This window comes from Vidua macroura, chromosome 1 (genome assembly GCF_024509145.1).
Source record: "Vidua macroura isolate BioBank_ID:100142 chromosome 1, ASM2450914v1, whole genome shotgun sequence".
NCBI classification, from domain to species: domain Eukaryota; kingdom Metazoa; phylum Chordata; class Aves; order Passeriformes; family Viduidae; genus Vidua; species Vidua macroura.
Window position 1 is genome coordinate 129299737 of NC_071571.1, and position 23623 is coordinate 129323359.

General features: G+C 36.4%; 1 protein-coding gene across 1 annotated transcript in view; it reads left to right on the top strand.

Moving 5' to 3' along the window:
- The first annotated feature begins 923 nt into the window (after positions 1–923).
- The window catches only part of SLC26A7 (solute carrier family 26 member 7), a 65134-nt gene continuing 42434 nt past the window's right edge, over positions 924–23623 (top strand). The window contains exons 1-3 of the mRNA XM_053984105.1: positions 924–1116; positions 12908–13018; positions 16667–16839. Of these exons, the coding sequence (XP_053840080.1) occupies positions 924–1116; positions 12908–13018; positions 16667–16839 (477 nt within the window). The remainder of the gene's footprint in view (positions 1117–12907; positions 13019–16666; positions 16840–23623) is intronic.

Consider the following 23623-nt stretch of genomic DNA (forward strand, 5'->3'; position numbering starts at 1 on the left):
TGCCCTTATCACTTGGTGTCTGAGCACTCTGTATCGTACACAAGGTGCATGACATTATTACAAGAACAAATGTTACTGGGTGAACTGTCTGTGCTCAGAGCCTTTGCTGAGTGGAGAGCCAAGAGCAGAAAGGACTAGCTTTGAACAAGAATGTTTGTCACAAGAACTTTTGGCACTGCCCATGTGAAGCCGATACCTTGCAGTCCCTCACTGCACTTTGAGCTTGTTACTCTGAAGTTTGAGGTTTCAGCCTACAGAGAGATTCTGTGTATGTTTCTGGTAGGACTTATTGCTACCTGATGTTCTGCATTTGCTACATAAATAAGCTTTTTGTGTCATTTAGAAGACAAAATGCTGATGGAGTAAGACAAGTCTTCTAGCATGAGCTTTACTGAGGTCTTAATGCGTTCCGCCTGCGGTCAGAAAAGCTCCCCCCAGGAGGGACAAGGCTGCTCTCCCGGGCTTGGCAGGGAGATGCCTGCTCTGCTGGGCACTTCTTGCTCAGATTAGCATAGCCCAGCCTATATCACACACACACACCCAGTAATACCTCATTTTGCCACTGGAATGAGGCCAAAAGCACAAGCATTACAGGGATATAAAGCGGGAAGTTACTGGAAAGAATCACAAACTAACGAGAGACTAGACCCAATTTTTGCAAACAGCAGAAAATGTGATCTTTGTTGTGGATGGTTCTTGCATTTAATGTGGCTGTTTATATGATTGAAGCACTTAATAAGTGTTTTCATTGAGTATAGTCACGGAACAGCTGCAGAAATCTTAAGTGCTTCTGTTAATTTTTTTTTTTTTCTTTGTAGTTTGGAACTGAAATATCTCAGAAGAAAACTGGAGACTGACAGAGATCAGGGTGATTCCTCAACTGTGCACTCTCCTGACAGAGGCACTGCTTTTGTGGGGTAGGAATGATGACAGGGGCAAAAAGGAAAAGAAGTAGAGTCTGGAGGAAGATCCAGGCTGTTCGCTTTGAAGATATCAAAGCCTGGTGTATGAGAAGGCTGCCTATCTTGAAATGGGTGCCTGTCTACAACTGGAAGGAAAATTTGGTTCCTGATACTGTTTCTGGGATGATGCTAGCCATCCAACAGGTGACTCAAGGTACAGTTAACTAATTTCAAATTAATATTTTAAGTTTGTCTGGTCATATCTAATGTTGATTGAATCTAAATAAAAATATATAGTCTTAACTCATTTATAGAGTGGATAGTGCAAATGTGGATAGAAATGCATTGTGATATTGTAGTTAATTTCTGTAGAACTTTACTATTTATCCCATACCTTTGACAATTTTTCAAACATTGAATATGGAAGGTGAGAGAGCAGTAACTTTATTCATACAGGATATGGTTATATATAATGTTTTATTAGTTAAATGATCACCTTTTTCTCTATGTCACATGGAAAACAAAATCTAACTCAATGATAATTGCACTATAAAATATGCTATTCTGGAATAAACACGTGCATGATACTATTACCTGTAAAATTCCAAAACACAGCAGGAAAAGTTCACAACTTTCTGTTCATAAAGAGTGTTCCTGCCAGGGACATGATCCAGGGAGAGGATCTGTGGCATCCATAGCTTGTATGCTGATTTAATGCTGTATTGTATTACCTACCACACCTCTTTTCAAGCAGCAATACAAAGTAGGGTGGAGCTAGACTCCATTTTACAGCATAAAAAAAAAAAAAAAAAAAAAAGGGAAAAAAAAAGTCAGAAAAAGGAAAAACTTTCCAAACCCTGCACAATGACCTGCAGAAACTTTAAGTTCCAGTCATCTTGCTTAGTAAAGTGATTTCTACAAGGAAATAAATTCATCTGTCAGTTTTTGATGTGTCTTTGATAGTGTTACCTTCTCATGACAATATCTTATATTTGTCTCAGACAAATCACAGCTTCTTATCTCAGATAGACTTTAACTCCTTCCTTCATGTGAATGACATATATTGTTTCCTAACAGTCTTCCATATTAAGTGTGCTTAATTATCATTCATGTTGTTAAACACTCCTTTAATTGAATTATGCTGGAACTTGAAGCAACTGATTTGTATAAGTATTTGTGCTTTTAAAGTAATTAGGAACATCTGCATTGGCATGATTTAACTTTAAGAACATTAATACTGTAACTCTGCAAAAAACTCTAATTTCACTGGTATGTGTGTATATAACAATTGTAATTAAAATGCTGCTAATAACAGTATGTTGAAATTCATCAAAAATGCTATGTTAAACAGTATTTCTGCAGTGTTGGTAGTTTTTAGCCAGGATTTTCATGTTTGACTCTTGTACCAAGAAGTTGTTTACTATAACAGATAAATCTATGAAGACCCAGTGAAGACAGAAAATACAGGTTTGTATTTTCTGGATTATTTATAAGTACTCTAGAAATAATTTTATCCTTATTTTATGCTATTTAAAAATAAATACTTTGAAACTCCTGATCTGTTTTTTTTTCTCTGCTTGCTGCTTCTCAAGATTTTGGAATGATTTTAGGGGATGAAATAGGAAAAGAGTTAGAGACAAAAGCATTTAATCATGTTTGTGGTGCTTTAATTTGAATGCAAATATAAGCTCTTTCTCTAGTGTTGTAAGCATTCCAGTTACCAGAACTATCCTAATATTTTCTCAGGAAGACTTATGGATGAAAAGCTGTTCCATTTGTTATATAGCACAAAGCAAAAAAAAACCTAAATTTTGAGAGGTCCTATTTTCTTCCACCCACAAGATAAACCAAGAAATTTTGTAATGCAATGCAAGGCAGACATTCTAATAATAGTAGGAAAAAAAGGTAACTGGTGATAACTGACTTGTTGAGCATAGTGACAACCTCAGCAACAGGTTGAAGCAAATTCAAGTATAAGGAAATAAACCTGAGTAATGGAAGTATTTGGAAAAATGTACGGTTGTATTCATATGCAACAGTTTTCTGAGTGATGAAAGCTGCAAACTCCAGGGTGGAGAGCAGTCCAGTAGCTTGAGAATAATTAAGAAAGGCCTTCCAAATGAGCTGTGTTTTTCACAATTTCCTTCTGTGGGATTTCTTACTCATCTGGCATTGGTCATATTCAGACTATTCAAGTTGGCAACTGCTCTGATCTGGTGTAATGTGTTTATTTTCCAGCTTCTAATCTAAATTTTAGATTAAATTGCTGATTTCTCTTTGTATTGTAAGGAAGAAAAGATAAAGGTCAATGTCCTTACTGTGTCATAGTGAAAGTAACAAAACTGGGCTGGGGAGTCTGAGGGGTGTAGCAAGATGGAAAGTAAAGGCATGGGATTATCATAATGTGCTGCTGGGCATTTGTGATGAAAGAGCCATTGCTGAAACCAAGCAGTCATTTTGAAAATGTTCCTATAGTTGTCCTCTTGCCTGCTAAAAATAATAAATAAATATTAATTTAGGAGTCCCAAAATTCAATGCTCTTTACCTATTCGAGAAAATACTTGTATTTTCTCTGTAAGTATCCCCTAGTTTTAGGTTTTTTTATCTACTTCTAGAGAATATGGAGAAAGAAATGTCAAAGATAATTATGTTTCTAAAAATGTTATGAAAATATAATGTAGGAAAAAGACCCTACAAGTTCTAACAAAAAATAAAAGCCCTTTCAAATGCACCAAATGGTGCAAAGGTCCAGCTGGACTTGCACAGTCTCAGACTGCAAAGTCAGCCAGCCACAAGTCAAAACCAGTAAAGGAAATCAGGCTTCATCAGTTCCAGCTATTTAATATTAGTTCCAAGTTTAATTTAATAATGCTGACATAGAATCCTTATTCTTACTTTGATACGTAAGGTTGAAAAAATAAATATTCTTACTTTGAACCTAAAATGAACATCATGATGCAGTCTTGAAGTTTGCTGTTGCAGTCTTGAAGTTTACTGTAATAGAAAGTTAAGAAATTTGAGCTTTTGTGTTTTGGTAATCACTACATAATTTATCTCAAAAACTTCTCAAAACTCTGTTACTGACAGACCAGAGCAATATGTCTCTAAATTAACAAAATAAATCCCTAATTTTCTTGTTGGATTAGCATTCATTGCTCTCTTCCCTTTCCCTTTAAAACTTATTAATACCCCATCAACAGTCATTCTATGAAGAGTCTTCTTTCCATTTAATTCTGTATCCCTCATCCTTGCAAACAAATTCAATTGCTGGATCCATGTAGATGACTCATAAATGCCTAACTTACTTTTTCCTTTCCAAATTGAAATCATGCTAATAAAACAAAGGCTCTGCTGTGCAGGTAAGTAGTTCTCAGCAAGCTTTTGTGTTCTTCACTGGTCAATGAAGACTTAGTTGATAAGAGTTAATGAACATTAAGTTATTAGAGAGCATCCAAAGGAGGGTAATGAGGATGGTGAAGGGCTTTGAGGGGACCCTAAATGAGGAGCAGCTGAGGTCATTTAGTTTGTTCAGCCTGGAGAAGAGGAGACTGAGGGGAAACCTCAACATGCTTGTGAGAGGAGGTGGAAAGGCAGGCACTGATCTCTTCTCTCTGGTGACCAGTGACAGGACTTGAGGAAACTGAGTCAGGAAAGGTTTAGGTTGGATAGCAGGAAAATGTTCTTCACCCAGAGAATGTTTGGGCACTGGAACAGCTCCCCAGAGAAGTGCTCAAAGCACCAAGCCTGACAGAGGTCAAGAAGCATTTGGACAGTGATCTCAGGCACATGGTGTGACTCTTGGGGTGTCCTGGGCAGGGCCAGTAGATGGACTTGATGATCTTTATAGATCCCTTCCAACTTAGTTTATTCTGTGATTCTATACTTGTGAGAGGTGGTGAATGACTGCATTTACATTACTTTTTTTCTTTTCTTTCATTCACTTATTAAGTTGTCTGTCTTGACTGAAAAGTTTTCTCACTTTTGCTTCTCTGATTCTCTTCTGCATCCTTTGAGGAGGAGTGAGTGGCTGGCTGGGTACTTAACTGCTGGCTAGAATCAACCCACCACAGGCATGATTCATCTGACTAAATCTAACCATCTGCTTTGTTAAGGTTGATTAATTATATTAATAAGATTTCCTCTGAGTGTAACAGGGGATGGGCTCAGGTGTAGACACTGATGAGGCAGACATCAAAGTTTAGGTGTCTTAACCATTATATCCATGACATTGTGGGTAATAAACAGTTAATGTTTAACAGTTCATGGTTAAAGGCAGGTCTTACTGTTTTCTTTTCTGTAATTCATCCACTGACCTGTCACAATAGAATTATTTGTGGGGTTTTTTTGTGTGACATGGTCACCCCATACTCATATAAGAAGAATATTTTGATCAGCCTGGGTCTGAATTTTTCTTGGTTTCCTTACATGATAAAATTAAGACACATTATGATGCAGTCTTTTCATGTAGCTAAATCTCATTAAACTGTCATCATGTTTTTTCTGTAGCCTTCTGAACATGTGCTATAGTCCCATCATATCTTTTCAGAATGCATCTGCTTAGCTTACTTTCACAGTGGTAACTTCTTTGCACCAAGCGAATTATTCATCTTTACTTTCAAGGCCTTTCATAGGTGATCTTTCCTGACATTATTTATTCATTACTGAACTCTTGATCCATCTACCATTAATCCACTTTGCTATCCTTCTTCGTTCAGTCTTGTCTTTTCAAACCAACAGTTTTTTGCCTCAGGATTTAAATTTTGCAGTGTATATTTGTTGGTAGTCATACCTCAGTATTTTGCTATTTAGAATGTGGGGTTTCGGGTTTGTTTTTTGTTTGTTTTTTTCCTGGGCAGAATTGTGCACACTGCTCACAAAGGCTGGCATATAGAAGCCATGTAGCTAGTACCATGACCCATCTGTAAGTTTCGCTGAATGAAACAGAAATAAGGCCAAGTTTTTCTGAAAAAGTTTATAAAAGAGACCCTCTGTCATGCAGATGAGTTCATTGCCAGAGGAATTATCACCCAAGTTAGTCTGCTTGAATATATATTTTAGTGTATGTAACTTATTTATGTTCTCTATACAGGTAAGGGACATAAATGTGTCTGAAGCAGTTTGTTCATGAAATGCTGTGAAAATCAAGTGCTCTGCATAATAGCTGAAGTTGTTTTACTCTTTCTGGATGTAAATCCCTAATGTAGGTAGAAATGTAGAAAATTATCTCAGTAGAAGAAAAGGCTAGGAGAAGGAGCAGAAAAGCAGAAATTATATTTGGGAGAAAAATGGCTCAGACAGGTTAATTAAAACATGACAATGTTTTTTCCTTTATCAGGAAAAGCATTCAAATTAAAAGACAATTGCAGCACATAGAGAAATGAAAAAAAACCAAAAAACTTGAATCTGTTTAGATTTAAAATTGGAAGTAGTTCTAAAAATATTATACTTAATTATTGGGTTCAGAAGGTGAATCTCCTTATCATATAATTCCATTAATGGATGTACTAAATTACAAACAATTGTGTTTGGCTGTCATAAGGGGGAGCAGACCACAAGGGAAGGTCTTCACAATTTTATGCTCTCTTTTGAGCTGCTGCTCAAAAAAAAAAAAAAAAAAAAAAAGTGGAGTTTGGAACTTCTGTATATATATGAAAAAGTTAAGACAAATGTGTGGGAGTTTCAAAATGAAAACACTGTCACTCTATTTCTGATTCAGTCTTTGCTTGATAAGTTTGTGAAATCATAAACATTTTTCTGTTTATTTTGAAATAAATATTTTTCTGTATGTTATATTGCATGTATTCAATAGCTGCCCACTGGAAGCATGAGGGTATAAGATTTGGACTTTCAAACTTGCCAGATTGCAATGATGTCAGTGTTTGCAATTTAAAAAAATGGGGTTTTTTTGTAGGCAGCTAGTACAGGGATATGCCTAATGTAGAATTTATATATAGTATTATACATTTGCTGCCTTTCCTGTGACCTATCATGAACAAGAAATGCTTTGCCTCAAGTGGATTTTGGTGGGCTGTTTTTTTGGAGGGTGGAGGGCCCTTGAGACATATTTCCTCTAAAAGTTAAATATGTAGATGGCATCTGATGAAATCGGTATTGTTCTTTCTGCCAACTTTTTTTTTTTTTTCATTCTTCAAGCCTAATAATAACTCACAGAGTCTTGGTGTGGTTTGTATGTTTTAATTAAACTTAATTTAATCTGGAGCTGGATTTATTGCTGAACAACTAATTCCTTAACACTGGCTGGAGACCCTGACATTAAAAAAAATTAACTATACGGACTTCCTGCATTCCAGAACTGGTGCCCAGTGTTTTGGAAGGCATGATGCCAAAAACTTATATAATTTTTTTTTTCTTAGCTTTTCATGGAGGAACTCCAGCTGTGTCTTCTCAAGGGTGATAGTTGCCGGGGGTTTATTTCAGGCTCGGATCATAAATGTAGACATAAATATACTCTAAGCTGACTAACTGGAGCTAATAATTTTATTAAGGGGTAAAGCTGCCTTGTAAATATACATCTGGCTTACAAATAACATGTGTAGATGAGAATAGGCACATTTGGAAACAGAGCCAGAAAAACCTCCTACAGAATGCATTGGAGAATCCATGTAGTTCATGATTTCTGGAAGAGTGTCCAGTTGAACTCTGTTATAGTTCTCTCATGCAAAGAATAATGATGTAAGCAGAATATGAAATTTAACATGTTAATGAGAAAATGTGGGACAATGTTTCACACTTTACAACTCTCCAGTGGAGCAGCAAGGCACTTAGACTGCTGTGCATGCAATATTTTCTTTCTAATGTCCATAAAAATTCTTCCAAGTTACACATGTGCTAATGCAGACCTGTCTAACAGAGTATGAAATGTGAATTCAGCTTCTGGATGATCTCTGACTCCCCTGGGGCCTCCTGTACAGGTGCACTCTGGTGTAGACACACTGCATGCCCAGATGAGCTGCGTGGATCCCTGTGCTTTGGGGTGCCTGAGCACCATGGACAGAGACTGAGAAACCCGGGAAACATTGATCCTTGAAGGAAGAAATGACACCATACATAATCTTCCAGATCAGAAAACTGTTAGTGTTCAGGTCCTTGGCCACCAATTTGCCAGAATGGATGCCCTTTTCATGGATTTTAGCAAGTCCAGCTCATCTGGATTAAGGCCTGTAATCGCTCATGACATGTTTTTGTTTCTCCACTGCATTGATGCTTCTCAGAAGACTACCTCATAGTTACCTGCTGGCCAGAAACTTCTGAAGGCTTCATTCTCTGTTTATTCTTACTGAAATACAGAGATTTTTACCTATAATCCACTTTCAAAATCTTTGTTTTTGGACATGGCTGAATTCTTCCGATATCATGGCTGGCTAGTGGATAATATATCATAGAACTCACTGTGAAACAGTTTATACAATCTTTGTGGTGTTCAGATATTGTGTTACATTAATCCTAAAGCGGTCTTAAGGTTTCATGTCAGATTGTCGTCAAGACTGATAGCTTTTTTTGAGGAGCTCTATTAAAAGAAAAGAAAACACTAGAATTTTTTTAATTATCTGTTTTGTATGTATCTAAACTCTATTATGTACAGAAGGGTCAAGCAGTCTTGAACAGTGAAATCATAAGCGGGTCATGCCATCCACTTGTTTCTTCCACAATAATGCTTGCATATTTTCCTTTTGAACATTAAGATACAAATGTCAGTATCTGGAGATCTGTAAAGTGGCATAATAGAGCAGTGTTTTCTCAAATCTACCTTTGATGTGCTTGTCAGGTGGTACATTGGGAGAGCTGCATTTCAGAATCTGTGAAATACTGTCAATTTGGGTACTATGGCTAACAGAGCTGAGGTGCTTAACTCTCACCAGGCTGAAGGAGACAGCTGCATGGGAAGGAGCTGCATTGAAGGATCCTTCAAAAAAGATGTAGGCTGCCAAATCAACATTGTGATGTCTCTGAAAGATTTATGGTTCATTTTTGAGGATCTGTCCTTCCATTTTGTCTTTACATTCTTCATATGCCTCAGGCTTTGAATGACAGAAGAACCAAGGAATGATTTTAAGCTCTTGGTACTTTGTCACTAAATAAGTGAGATAGAAGTTACAATCCACTTGTGCAGCCCCAGCAAATGTGCACTGAGAGAACTGATACTGAGCTTCCCAGTTTTTGGAGGTTAATGATATTATTTCCAAAAAATCATTTTGTGTTAAGAGCTTTTACGAAGCCATCATCAAAGAACCCTCCAGAACTAGGAAGTTTGTGTAGGAAAACTGTTATGAAATATAATATTAATCTTTTCCTGAGGTGGAAAAAATTTTCTTGCTTTTTTCTTCAATAGAAATTAACTATCCTGGAGTTAGAAATTAAAGCCTGGGATATGAGTCATTGGTTGTCTGATTTGTTAGTTCTCCAGGAAGTACTGATAGAAGATTGATTAAACATGTGTCAGTTCTACATTTTAGGGCATCTTCAGAAAATACCTTTTTTACTACATAATAGAACTTTGTGAACAAATGGAGAAATTATATTTTTCTGAAGCATCAGAGAGTGTCCACAGCTGCATATAGCATTTTTGAGTGGGATAAGATGAATTAGTGTCATTTAGGATTCCGTAAACCTGGGGTCTGACTATCTTAGTATAGTCACACTTAAGAGTAAAAGGTTACAATTACAGAAAGTTATTTGAATATATTTGAATATAGCTTTTTACTGTAAATATTAAATGATACTAGTGTTGATACTCCTCAAATTAATTATAGGCTTATTACTTTTCCTGCTTCTTAATTTAATTTCTGGTTTGCACCTAGTATTTCCAAAAGACATGGTAGAGTTTTCCTCAGAACAGATGTATGTATCATGAGCATATTTCCAGATGCAGAAAATTGTTAACTAGTTGACTATACTCTGGTGATTCATAGCTCTTCCTATGGAAAATATTTTTTTATTGCTATAGTTTTGGCACTAATCCAATTAGCAGAAACTTCCAACTTAAATTGAGACCTTTCTCCTGCAGTAGGAGATGGCCTTGTTTCTCTTTGTATCATGTTTGTTATTTTGCAGTTACTTGCATTGGCACTGAGTGTTAAATATCTCTTGCTTTTCAGCGTGATGTGCCAGAGGACTGTTAAGCACCTCGTGCTAGTCCCAGGTCCTGGTTTTCAGTGAAAGTGTGTCCCACAATGTTATCTTGTGATAAGGAGGCAGTTAAAACAAACAATATAAATGTACTGTATCCGAACTTACTGTTCAATATTTGTTTGCATTTCTTTTCATGGAATTTATATTCTTATATGAAAACCTTAATGTCACTGCCATGGGGGCTTCTCCATATTACCAGTGAAGATTATGTGAGATCCTTACTTTATGATCTATTTTCTTTAAGTATTACTCTTTGGAATGAAAAAAAAAAAAAGAAAATAATGTTTCCTGTCTTTTGACAGGAAAGTTCTTGAGCAAACAAAATGCATGGCAGTGAAGTTTAATAAGGAAATTAATGAAATAAACTTAAATATACTTCTGATTACATCTTGAAAAGTATTTGAACCTTTAGAGCATTTCATGCCTAATAAGAAAACCTGAAGTCTTTACTGATTCTATTTTATAATGCCTCTCTGTTCTTACACAATTCAGTAAGTGCTACACATGCTTCAGTCATGGGAGTAAAAACCTAACAAACAGAGCCAGGACTCAAGTTGAAGGCTGGTAATTTTAGCTCTGCCCTGATTGCCATGACCTCACCATGAAAAAAATGACACACTGCTTCTAGAAACTTAATACAAAAGAATGTGAAAGATCTAGACATGAAATGGAGAAAAACTGACTGAATTTAAGTTCAGATTATCTGCCTGTAAACAGGTGATATTTATCAGCAGCAGATCATCTGGATTTATAACCATAACCAGGATTAACTGGCTCTTCTGCAAAACCATCTAAAGTACATATCTAGCTCAGCATTCAGCACTGTAGTTTGTGTATTCTCCTTATGCTTGTCCACACAGACAGGTCACTTCATTTCAATTATGTTGTTATAATTTAAATGAGACTGAAATTATACTGATTTTTCTGATTCCTTCACTTTTTGGAGAGTAAAATAAATTAGCCTAGCATAATGCTTTGTTGCAAGATGCAATACTATGTTGTGAGTAGTATTCAACTAGTAAATTAATTCCAAATTTTTTGTTTCTTTTTGGTTTTGTTCATAAAATGGTTATAATGGAAAAGCTTTCCAGTGTTAAACAAGCTTTAAAAACTTCCTTCTCCTATTCTCTATTTTCCCACCCTCCTCCATGCTAAATTTTATCTGGGTAGGGTCATTGTAGTTCTCTCCTGTGCTGCTTTTATTCTCTTCAGGCACACCCTTCTGTGTTGCTCTTGGGTCAGAATCTTCTTTTTACCTCTACTGATCACATGAACATGGACATTGCACTACAATTTCAAAGAGCTTTCTGGTTTATGATAATCCTGTGCTAAGAGAAAAATACAGAAGTGACTATCAGTAGATGCACTCAAAGTGCTACTTTGCTGAGCACAATATGGATGAAAATGATCCATGTAGGATTCACCTCAGCAAAATCTTCACTGTGAGGTTTTTCTAAGAACAGATAAACTGCTTCACTAAGAACTTGACACTTCTGACCTTTTCATATTTTCTTGCCTCCCCCTCACCACATTCAGTTTGTTACAGACTCAAATGAAAATGTAAAATGGAGATTTTGAATAAAAATGTTCAGAATTGCCTCTGAAAACCCATAAACAAAGACACTCTTTGGCACTCTCCATATTATCAAAGCCCCATAACACTGACATTTCAAGTAAAGAATGCTTTCTGGAGCATTCTTTAGGATGCTCGGTGAGAACAATGAATCCTACAGGTTTAGATTTCTTTGGGGGGTTTCACATGTACACAGAAGGCAACTCCATTCCACAGATCTGAATCTCCTCTGTTACAGACCACACATGGTCATTCTCCCAGTTGCACACATCTCTGCCCTAGGCTTGTGAGTATACTCAGGTTGAAGGTGGACTTCAGAAAGGCATCTTGTGTGTTACACAGGCCAGTCTTTTCTTCCAGACTGTATGATGAGGCATTCACCAACATTTATGGAGCAACTGTGCAAGCCAAGTTCTCCCGCTCTTAGTTTCCAGAAGTAAGAGCTGTGAAATGGCCATAGAGCCTGCTGATCTGAAGGAAGTCTGGGGAGTCTCCTTCTGATGACTTGCAAGAAGCCAATGCAGTCTGACTTGCTATCTTAGGTATCTCAAGTTGAAAAGCAGCCAAATCTGCTGCTTTGCAGGAATGTTTCTGTTGAAAGATGAGTTCTTGTCCAAGTCTTGTAAGAAAAGGATGGATGCTGTCCTCTATACTAAGTGATGAAGGTAATTAGTAAGTCTATAAAATTAAACCTGAACCAATTCTGTTCGTTCTTCATCTAAGCATGAAAGTCAAACACTTTCTGTTTGTGAACTGACAGCTTTACATGATGGAAGAAATGTTAATGTCTAAAGGCTTATAAACCCCAGGCACCTAAAGAGGATAAACTCTGGAATATTTTTTTGTTTAAAAAATTAAAAGAAAGCAGACTGAAGGGGCTCCATCCAAACCAAAATTACAGGTTTTGAAATATTTGTAAAAAATAACCGTCCCATCGCCTGGAAACCTGGCAGTCTCAAACCCATGTTTGTGAGGGTGGGGGTGAAACAATGCTGCCTCCTCCTGTGAGGCCTGGCTATTAAAAGAGGCTTGGAACCACTAATGGAGACAACTTGGAAGCATGGTAGGATATGTGGATTTTGGTGATGAAATGAAAAACCTTCCACATTTATTTCTGATACTTATTGTACAGTAGCTCAATTACACTTTTAATAAAGGAAGGTGAGTTTTTTCCTGCTCTTAATAAAATTGTAGACATTTCCACATAAAAATAAAAAACAACAACACAAACAGAACAGTTTTATCTTCATACAGTGAAGTAATTCTCTTTAATTTTCTATAGGGCTGGCCTTTGCTGTTCTGTCTTCAGTCCATCCAGTTTTTGGTTTATATGGATCTTTTTTCCCTGTCATTATTTATGCCATATTTGGAATGGGACGTCACGTTGCAACAGGTAAGTGTCTGTATGCTAAAGTCATTTTCAAAAATAGGGAACCGGATACTGAAATTTATTCATGATTAAAGGTCGATGGAAGGAAAATTATCTATGATTAAACAGAAATAAGATGTTTTTACGCTTGTCTTTACAACTACTTTTTGTCAGTTTAAGTACTTTAAAGAGCCTCATTAAGAATATATTGGAGTTACTCCTGCCATTATAATTTAATATTGCACTGACACTTCCTTTGTAAATGTAATTTAGTAAGAGCTTTTGTATTTTAACTCTGCTTTAGAAATCTGCTTCAGGCTAAGAGTTTAACAAAGGGCTCTGCCAACAAGATGTATGTAAATGGAAATGAAAAAGGTTCAACTGCCTCTTAAACCATAGAAAACATACATTACTTCTCACCTGTCTAAAACACAAATGCTGCATTTCTCAGGAAAAGAAAAACAAAAATGACCTTCTGAGCCCATTACCTGATATTGTATTAAAGCTAAAGATTCTCCTAGTAAGGACTCTTACCCTTTTGCAGAGTAGTTGGTTAGATAGGGAAAGATGCTGCTTGGCTACTCTGCTGGTAGTTATGAGGTACTTGTTTACCCTCAACAGAGCCTCAGCATCTAAAGAACTGAATGGCTTTGTGCTCCTAATAGGTTGATGAAAGCTCTGTTTCTGAGCCCAAAGAAATCAAATTATAGAGGGCAGCTGGAAATAATACTCATTAGATTGAACCACAAATTCTTTGCTGTTCAGAAGTGGGCACTTGATGGCCCCTGAAGTTTGCAAGAAGGGTGAGATAGGCCCAGTGGCAACACACAGCATGACTGGGTAAAGGGAAGCAGCCCCTGCGGCTGTCAGAAGATTTAAGCAGGGAGGATGGATCTCTTCCCTGAAGAGGAGAAAATCTCCTGAAAGGACAAAAGATGGTTCTGGGTAATCGCACTCAAAATGAACTCTGCAGAGTCTGATTGCACTAGTGTATGCAATGTTCTACTAAGAAGTTAGCAACACATTTTGAGCATCCTTTTTTATCAAAAATATTCAGTTACATTATAAAAAAAATACAATTCTGAACAGCTATAAATTGTCTTAGAGAAAAAGGAAAGCTGAAAGTTTGTTTTCCCTCAATGTACAGAGAGCATTTGAGCCTTTTGATGTCTGAAAAGGATCTGTACATGTGTTAGTGTCCTAATGTTGTAATGACTATATTCAACTCATGTTAAAAGGGAAGCATTCCAAGAAAAGATGGAAATTTAGAATCTGGAAAATAAATTTTACTCTTGAATACAGATAGATTAAAACTTTAGCCTATATCAAAAAGCTGTTGCAAAACAAAAAAAAAAAATTAGCACTGTATTGTCAGAAGTTTGTTGGTGTATGATTATTAGGAAGGCAAGAATTCCATCATAAGCATCTGGCTGCCATAAATTCTAGTAAAGAAAACAATTGATAAAATAAGTAAGTATGCTGTTAAGTCTGATGTTTTATCCTTGGGAGGGAATAGTGTTCAGAGAATGCCTTACTGAGTTCCACAGTTCTGTAGATTTCTGCATGGTCCTTGGTGTTGAAACTCTTTCCATTCATAATTCTATTTCAAAATTTAATCTCAAAAAAAAAAAAAAAAAGCAAAAAAAGAATTTTCTTGCACACATGTGATTTTTTTTAATTAATAAATTTGAGTGACATATATTGTTGATCTTTTCAGAAGGAAGGTCTCATGCACTTGTTCCCTCAGCCTCAGTTAAGGCATTGTGGTGTGTAGCTGAGTGTATAGGAGCCATGCTGCCTGTCTCAACTGCTCCATAATGCCTTATGGACATCAGAGACAACCTCTTCACTTACCAGAGTTTTCTGTAAGATCTGGAATGCTCTCCATATGTACACAGGCTGTAAAGGTGTTATTTGTTAGTGAAGGCAGTCATGTTAGTATGAAATGGAAAATCCATCAATGGCCCTGTTCAGTTTACTTTTATTGTCTTGAAATGCCTCTTTGAAAAAGCTGATCTACTTGAAGAGATTTCTCACCTAAGCAACAAACACATACACCTTTTCTTGACTTTTGTTAACATAATTGATTTTGAACCATTCTCTGAGACAGCTTTATCTGCCATAAATAGCACAAACACTTTGATTTAAGATAGAATTTCATGTAAGCTGTTTTCAAATTTAATTTTATGCAAACATCTTACAACCATAGAATGGCCAAGTTTGGAAGGAACCTTAAAGGTCTTCTAATTCCAATCCCTCTGCCATAGTCAGAAACACCTTCCACTTGGTCAAGTTGCTCAGAGCCCCATCCAACCTGGCTTTGAACACTTCCAGGGATGGGGCAAAAAAAGCTATGTATAATCAGACCTTGTTGGAGAGGAGTTAATTTGACTTCTGTAAAGGAAAATCCTACCTCACTACCTTCTAGACTACTATATGAATATCAACAAGTGCATGGAGAAGGGATATACTTTGATTATAAGATATCAGAATGGTCAAACAGCTACTGATAAGGTTCCACACCAAAGGTTACTAAAGAAACTAAGTTGTCCTTGTAATAGAAGAAACGTCCTTTTATTAATTATTAGCAGGTTGAAAGAAATGACGCAAAAGGTTGGACCTCATGGTCACTTTTCAGGGTGGTGGTATCCCTGGTGGGTTCCTGAGGAATTCACACTGTGAGCTTTACTCTGTGAAGGCCAAGGTGAGGGCAGGATTGTGTACACCAGGTCCTGGAGCAGTAGAAAAAAGGTGAGTTCAGAGAGAAATTGTTCAGATTAAAGAAAACAGTACAGCAGATGCTGAACTTCTGCAACCTGCTCTCAACCTTCACATTGTGGAAGGAGAAATTACAAGCAGGTTCAGACAAACCTTTGACAAATTCATGAATACTAGTCCACAAACAAAATTAAAAAGAAAAAACAAAGAAAAACCAAACAGCTAAGGAAGTGCTTCTCTAACACAACAGCTGTGGATGCTGGCAATGAGGGCAATAGCCCACAGAAAAGGGCCAGACTTGTGTGCTTTCCCCAGGTAACACCTCTGACTATCACAGCTGGAGGCAGAGTACTGGGCAAGATGGGCTATTGGTCTGACATAGCAAGATGTTCTTATGCTCTAATAGCTCTGCATGTTTGTGTCTTTTAATGTTGAATTGTCATTTTCATTTATCTTTGTGTCACTAAATGTGCTTTACCTCTCTCAGCAAATAAATGCTTTTCTCGTAATTTGCCTCCATTTATTGAGAGAGCTAGGTACTATTTAATGGACTAGGTACTATATGTATAGTGTGAATTAATTGCCCTAGAAATTTGAATGGTGAACACTTGGGATTTTCAGACAAATAGCTGCTTGGTCACATCCAGGGTGAGTTAAAAGCATTTCTGTTAACTTGAAATCATTGCAAATTGTTGTATTTGAATCTCTTTTGTAAACCTGTCTTAATGAATGTGCTAAAAAAAAGATTTACATTTAATTTGCCTGTATAAGTGGTATTTTATGGGAAGACATGTGTGTTACATAGAAAAATACCTTAAAAATTGTTATTATGATGACAGGAATGTAAAAAATGGCACTTTTACTTATAACGGCCATTTTGAAAAAGAGACCATGAGTGATGAGTACTGACAGATATACAATTATTGGTGATTAATGTGTGGCTTTTTTTTACAGGAACTTTTGCTTTAACTTCCTTAATATCTGCCAATGCAGTTGAGCGTCTTGTTCCTTCAGTCACAATTAATTTCACTGCAAACAATAATTCAGGAATTTTGGGTTTGTCAGAATTTGAAATGCAGAGGATTGGAGTTGCAGCAGCAGTTTCATTTCTAGGAGGAATCATTCAGGTTGGTGGTGATCACATTTTCTGTATGCTACTGATGTACTGCCTTTGTGGCAGCTATGACATTTGTAATACTTTTTTTACTTCTCTGAGAAAAACTAATGAAAACATCTGCTTCAGTGGTCATAAATGATGAAATCAATGTGCTTTAAGAATTTGCTGTTCCTTTGTTGAGATGTAGTAATTATCTGTATGCATGCTCCCAGTGTTTTCCAATATGAAGCAAAAGCACATTCAGTCAGCTCTACTATAATACTCACTTGCAGTTGGTGTCCCCTTTCCTTCTTCAGAAATAAATATGAATCAGCTCCTGGTGAGCCCTGACATATTCCTGAGGCTTTCTGTTCCCCTTGGCTTGAAAAGCAATACTATACAATATCCAATAATTAAAAACAGTAGGGAAAACTTTAAATTCTCTTTAGAGTTCACACACCCATCATTAAAGTGAAATAGTAAAACAGATGTCTTCAAATGATTCTCTAAAGTTTACTTAAATGATCAGAGGTCTTTTAAATTTCTTCTTTTTTCATATTCTGGCCAAAAGGGCCAAGTTTCTTTATCCATTGCCAGTTGCTTAGGTCTTCAATGAAGGCTTCCCTCTTTTCTTGTAAATATTAAAATAGAAGTAATGTGCCAGCACGTGACATTGCAATGCCTCCTAGGTAGCTGGGCTCCCGAAACAAACTCAGACCCCTCCACTCGGTGCTCTGGATCCCTCTCCCATGCAGAGGATGAGCAAAGGGGCCCAGAATGGGATCTTCAGTAGCCTACGTGCTTGGCAGGAACTGGGGCGTGTACTTATGTTAGTCAGTAGGAAATATCAAGAGGCATTGTTATTTCTGTTGCATTTTTATAATTCTTTTATTGGTTTATGACGAGGATTCTTTTATTGGATTATGACTTGGGGTAGGAGCATGAAGAACAGCCTACAGACAACGCAGAAAGCAGAGCTGATGCAGATTGTGCCTGGCTGTGCCTGCACGTGTTGTCCCAATGCACCAGCATGTGCAACCCAGCACTGCATCTTATGCAGGGTGCTCGCAACAGCAGAGTATGAATGGAGCTCTTCATGCAGGAGTCCAGTTCTCACAGCTTGGAAATCTCCTACATATCTCTCCCAGAGAGGCCAAAATGTCTCATGTGGGAAGTTGGTGCCTGCATTCATTTGATGTAACTTCAAAATCCAATTCAGATATTATTTTGCTTGGTGGCTGCAGAATCCCATTAGGTGTGTGAGTGCTCCAGACCTCTTACTCTTTCATCCTGAAAAGTTCTGCTTTTTCATATGCTTTCCACTGCATCAGCTGATTTATCTCAGCCTATGTCCTGTTTAATCCTGACTGGAATGAGAAGAACTGGTAAATCCTCTCTGTATCTTCAGAGCAGGTCTGGCAGGGAACTGTGCCATGTGCATGGGCTCCTCTCCCAGGTCAATAATGCCACTTGCATTAGAATTCATACTAACACAGCTGGTGCTTGCCATGCTGCCACTAGTCCTTTATGTGAGTTTAATGGTTGGAGGCCAGAGTAAAACACTTATTTCCTAAAGAAGTGCCTTGAAGCTACTAATACTGCAATATACAGGTGAAAGTCATGATCAAGGCTGAGATTAAACTTTGCCATCTTCCCAGGTGCTGTTAAGTGTGGGAATCTACGTCTATCATCAAGATTCCAGTTTCCCAACTAACAGTTGCTGCAAACCCCAGATAAGGTGACAGGGCACATCTTGCTCTTAATGGAGAGCTAAATCAGTACCTTCTTCTATTTATTAGGTTAGATTAGAAATTAACTAATAGCCTGAAATTAATGTATGTTCTGGGACAAGAAGAATTGTATGATTCATTTTGAGGCAACAGCTTTTCATTGAAGACATCCTGAAATACAAAAAGAAGTTGTATTTTCTGTGTAGTTGGTATCTGTGATGGTGCAGCTCGGAAGGGAGCAGACCTGGCTTATGTTGTCTACTATAAGACTTTAATTTTTCTGAAAAACAGTCAAAATGCAGTTCTCTAATCAGCCACTAATTGCACAAAAACAACAGATGCTGTGACTAATCCCTACCTTGGGCATCCTCCAGACGAAGGATGAAAAATCCTTGCCAAAACAGCTGTTTCCTTCCTGGAAAGAGTAGGTAAAGAGCTGAACAACCTTAGCCTAAAAAGCAATTTGATGCTATTTTTCCAGTAGCCTGGCTAAGTACTCCAATCAGCAAATAATGTTAAAACAAAAGGGAAAACATACAAAATAGTGAGTAATGGAGGGAAGGCAGGGGAAGGGGGGAGATGCTTTTGAGATGAATTGCTGTTGGCTACTTTGTTTTATTGCAGACTACAGCTGTGCATATGTGTGTGAGGCAAACTCTGAGCAGGCCTTGTGAATTTCAGTGCCATCTAGACATTAAATAAATTAGCATTGTTTTCTGATCATAAGACAAGGATAGGTAGAGATTGTCACAGCTGAAATTTGGGTCTTAGCTGCTTAAGTTTTTCTCAAATGAATAAGTTTCAGAGTCCTAAACTACCTCTGAAATCTAATATTTGAGGAAGTGTTCATAAAAGACAAAAGATATTTAGTTATATTAAGAGGTATTCTGATGAAATTAAATAGTATTAAAATAGAAAATAAATAAACATAAAATAAAAACTGTAATTACCAAAACCATTTAATATAATGCATTCATTATTTCATTTTAAAAAGCAGAATGGAAGGCATAATGAAGATTTTTTTATGTTTATGTAGTTGCTACTCTATAAATATAAACAGAGCATGGAAAACAAATCAAACTAATAGAAATCTTCCCTGATTTCAAATACCTTGGAGGTATTGATGAGGAGAGAAAATGATGGAACATAGCAGACATCTATCGAGTCATTTTGTAATTAAAATTGGATGCTGCCTTTATAACATTAAAAAAAATCCTCAAAAGAGCTTTTGGGTAAGATTTTTTCCCCTAGAATGCAAGAATGCTTCCAAAAATACATCTAAAAATACTCTAAAATAATCTCAGCATACTAAACTGAAATTCAAGATTAAGATTTGTTGAATAAATAGAGGAAAGCAGATCAAACTGAGAAAAAAAAAATACCCTAGGAAAAAAACCTTAATTCTCTGTAGACCACTGTTTTATAGACTTCAGTTGGGCTATTATTCTGTAGAGTAGAAATAGCTGCTTATTGCAGTCCAGTCTTGTAACATTTTTATTAGCAAGTTTTTAATCTACTGTATTTTAAAAACTAACATGTAATTACTTGCTGATATACAGTGTTGGATATAAAAATGTTTCTGGTTTTCAAGAGAACAAATTTACACAGTCCATTATCAATTTGTTTAATAACAAAGGAGGACATTTGAATAAGAAGAGTGTTTTTGTAAGGCAATATTCTTGTCCAAATTTCTATTAACCTGTGGGAAAAACGATGCTGCAGTATTCTGTTACACATAGCTCTGCATGAGGTGAAAACATGAGTCTATTATACAGTGATAATCAGGGAAAAAGTTGATTTTTCTTTTACAGTGGAAATACCTTATTACAGGCTCATATTCTGTATTTTGAAAACTACACATAGGTTGGTGGGAGTTCTGGTTCCCACAATTACAGTAGAGCATACTATGCGTTAGTACAGAAAGACCAGAGAAAAGAATTTTCCAGGTCCTGGAATGAGGAAAGTTCACTCTGCACACCATCAGAAGCTACCAGACACTCTCAAGACATCCAGAATGAATATAGGAGCTGCAGCTCAGAAAATCAAAAGCTAGTGGTCTACCAGTTAGATGTCTATTGAAACAGGCCATGGAGAGTTTTAAACTGGCAACCCAGCTGAGTTGAACTGTGTCTGACTGTTGTCTCTAGAGGGTCCATAGATTTCTTCACTTCTGCAACCTTAGATTCTGAGATAACCAATATAATGTACTAAATGAGAGGCTCACAGTCTGTGCTGGTTCCCTCCAAGAGATGTTCCCATGTCTGGCCTCATCCACCCAGCCCATGCAGCAAATGATCAGAAAGGGCCCCACCAGTTTGTCTGTTTTCCAGTGGAAAACCCCTTCCAGTACAGTGGAGTTTTGAGGGATTTAAAATTCATTCTCCAAAGCTGAATCTGTGCAGTAGGTAACATGATATCAGTCTTTCAGTTTCTAGAGACAGAAAGTTTGACATTAGTGATTTCCAAAGAGCTGTTAAGTGATAAAAATTTTTACTGGCCATGAAGTTAAATTAACTACATGTTGAATGGAATTTTAATAATAATTATAATAGACTGAGCATGTTGTCATGGGAAGAAAGTATTGAAAGTGGACAAGAACCAAAGGTTCTGAATAATGAACATAGAGAGCTTTGCTTTTTGCAATTGCTCATTTTTCTTCTCCTGGCTATATTCCCATTCTCTTCTACTTGTCAGAGTAAAATTATGGAGCAGTAAAGACAGCTGCAAAAAAAATGGTTCCCTTTGTATTAGCTTTCTTCCATTTGGAAATTTACTTTTTTTTTTTTTTTTTTTTTTTTTTTTTTAAGAAATCACACCTTCCACCACTTCTGTCTAATCACTTCATTGTATACCTCATTTCTGTGATTTTTTCTCCTTTACTGTGCATTAACTCAAGGCTGCTTTCCCTTACTTTCTCTTGTATTGCTTTTTCTTTTCTCTGAAAGGTCTTGATTTCATTTATATGAATTTATTCAAGAATGTATACCTGGCGAAAGCAAAATTCATCTCAAAAAAGTTACTTCTTAATTAATCTTTTTACATGATATTGTGTACTGAAAGTGCCACACAAATAAACAAGAGCCAAGTGCCTTTCAAACAATTTTTATACTGTGCATATTCTTTCCCTGAAGTATGCTTTTATCCTCTAGGAACTAAGTTCTTAAAAATTAAAAATTCTGGATACAGTTCTAAAATATGTGAAAATTTAGTTTCTTTTACAGTTTAAGGAAATCTCAGTATTATGAAAAATAATAAAAAGAAAAAAATATTTGCTTTTTTCTTTTTTTGCTGTTCTAGCACTTTACTGTCACTTTTGTCTGTAGTTTGTCTGCATCAGGAATGAAAAGAAATCATAAAATTTAACAGAAAATAAAGTAGATGCAAAAATGGCCATCACAACCAATAGCCAAGATAAATCAGATTGTTAGACACTTCTTTAAGAATATTGAACTTTCTACAGTTTGGTCAGTGTTACTGGGTGAAAGATTTTATGACATAATGCAATGTAATGCAATTGAGTGCTGTCAGCTTAGCTAAGTTTCAAATGGTGTTTATTCAAAATGCAGTGGCAGCCAAGCTTAAATGGCTGTTGCCCAGCATGGAGGGTTAATTGCAGAGTCAGTCTGGGTCTGTGTAAATGATAATAATTTTATCTGTCAAGAAAACTCACATGCAAATAGATTTGGGAGGCTTGTTTCAAAATTTTTTTCCTCCTTGTGATCCATGCAGTTTCTGTACATTACTCACATTGCAAGGACAACATGAGGTTCCCATACCAGTTTATGCTGAAAATTACACCCTCCACCTACAATCTTTCCTGGTCTGGTTGTTTAATTTTTAGATCTTCTCCATGGAAGATGTATGGGTGCACATCATATTTATTTAACTATCATGTAAATAAAGAGTAGGATGTTCATGCTCATGAAGTATTGCCTTTGTTTCTGGGAGTCCTGAGCTACCTTCTGCAGTAAGGAGAGGGGACCAAATGTAGGCTGCTGCTTGTTTAATTGAGTGGCTGCAGAAATTGTCTAACTGGAACCATTCTCATGGTTTGCATGCATTTTACACTGCCTACGGATATGTGCAATCAATAAAAACTGTGTTTGAAATGTGTTCTTTTAGTTAGTACCTGTGAAGCATCCTCTTAAAATGGTGAAGATTAAAAGAAAAAAAAGTAAAAAACCAAAAAGCAGATCTGAGAGTGATGCTGAAATTTCTAAGCTTAGCAATCATTTTGCCATAACTCACAATATTAACTTTCTCTGAAATGTTAATAGTAGCTAATACTTCTCTGTGATATTATGTAGTACATAGAATTGTCTCTGTGGTGTTGATTCCATGCCTAAATAAACATCCAATTTCCTGGAAACTAAGCTGTTACACAGTTAGAAATTTCACATTCAGACAATGCAAACCAATTTCGGAAAACAAACAAAAATTCACGAGGGAAGGGAGAATTTAATTCTTATTGAACTTTGCTACTGTGAACAATGTTTTAAATATATTAGTAGACACACTGTTAGAACAAACAGCTAAACAAAATATCTGAAATTAGTAATTATCAGTTTTAGGCCCCACTAACCAAATTGCTACTCACCAAGGGTATACAGTAATTATCATTATTGGAGTCCAATCTTGAATGGCAATCAATATTCCAATTGCTCATAGCAAAGAGCAATTTACATGCTATTTGTGGGAAGTAAAAAAAAAATCTCAGATTTAATCTCCCAAATGGAAGATGATATTGCTCACTAGAGGTTTTGTGGTAAATTAAAAGCCACTTATTTTGATATTTTTGTTTGTTTTGTGGTACTATACCCAAAGCTCACTGCATACATGTTGAGTCTTATGGTGAGAACATGAATGATGTTCAGGCATAAAGAATTATAACATCTGAAAATAATAGTTTTAGCTTCAGAAAAAAACCCCCAAAAAACCAAAAAAAAAACCCAAAAAAGCAAAAAAACAAACAAACCAAACCAAACCAAAACCAAAAAAAACCCAAACCAAAAAAAAAAAAAAAAAAAAAAAAAAAGAGCAAGGGAGACTGTGATATATTCCAAAACGATGATATTTAGTATGGTA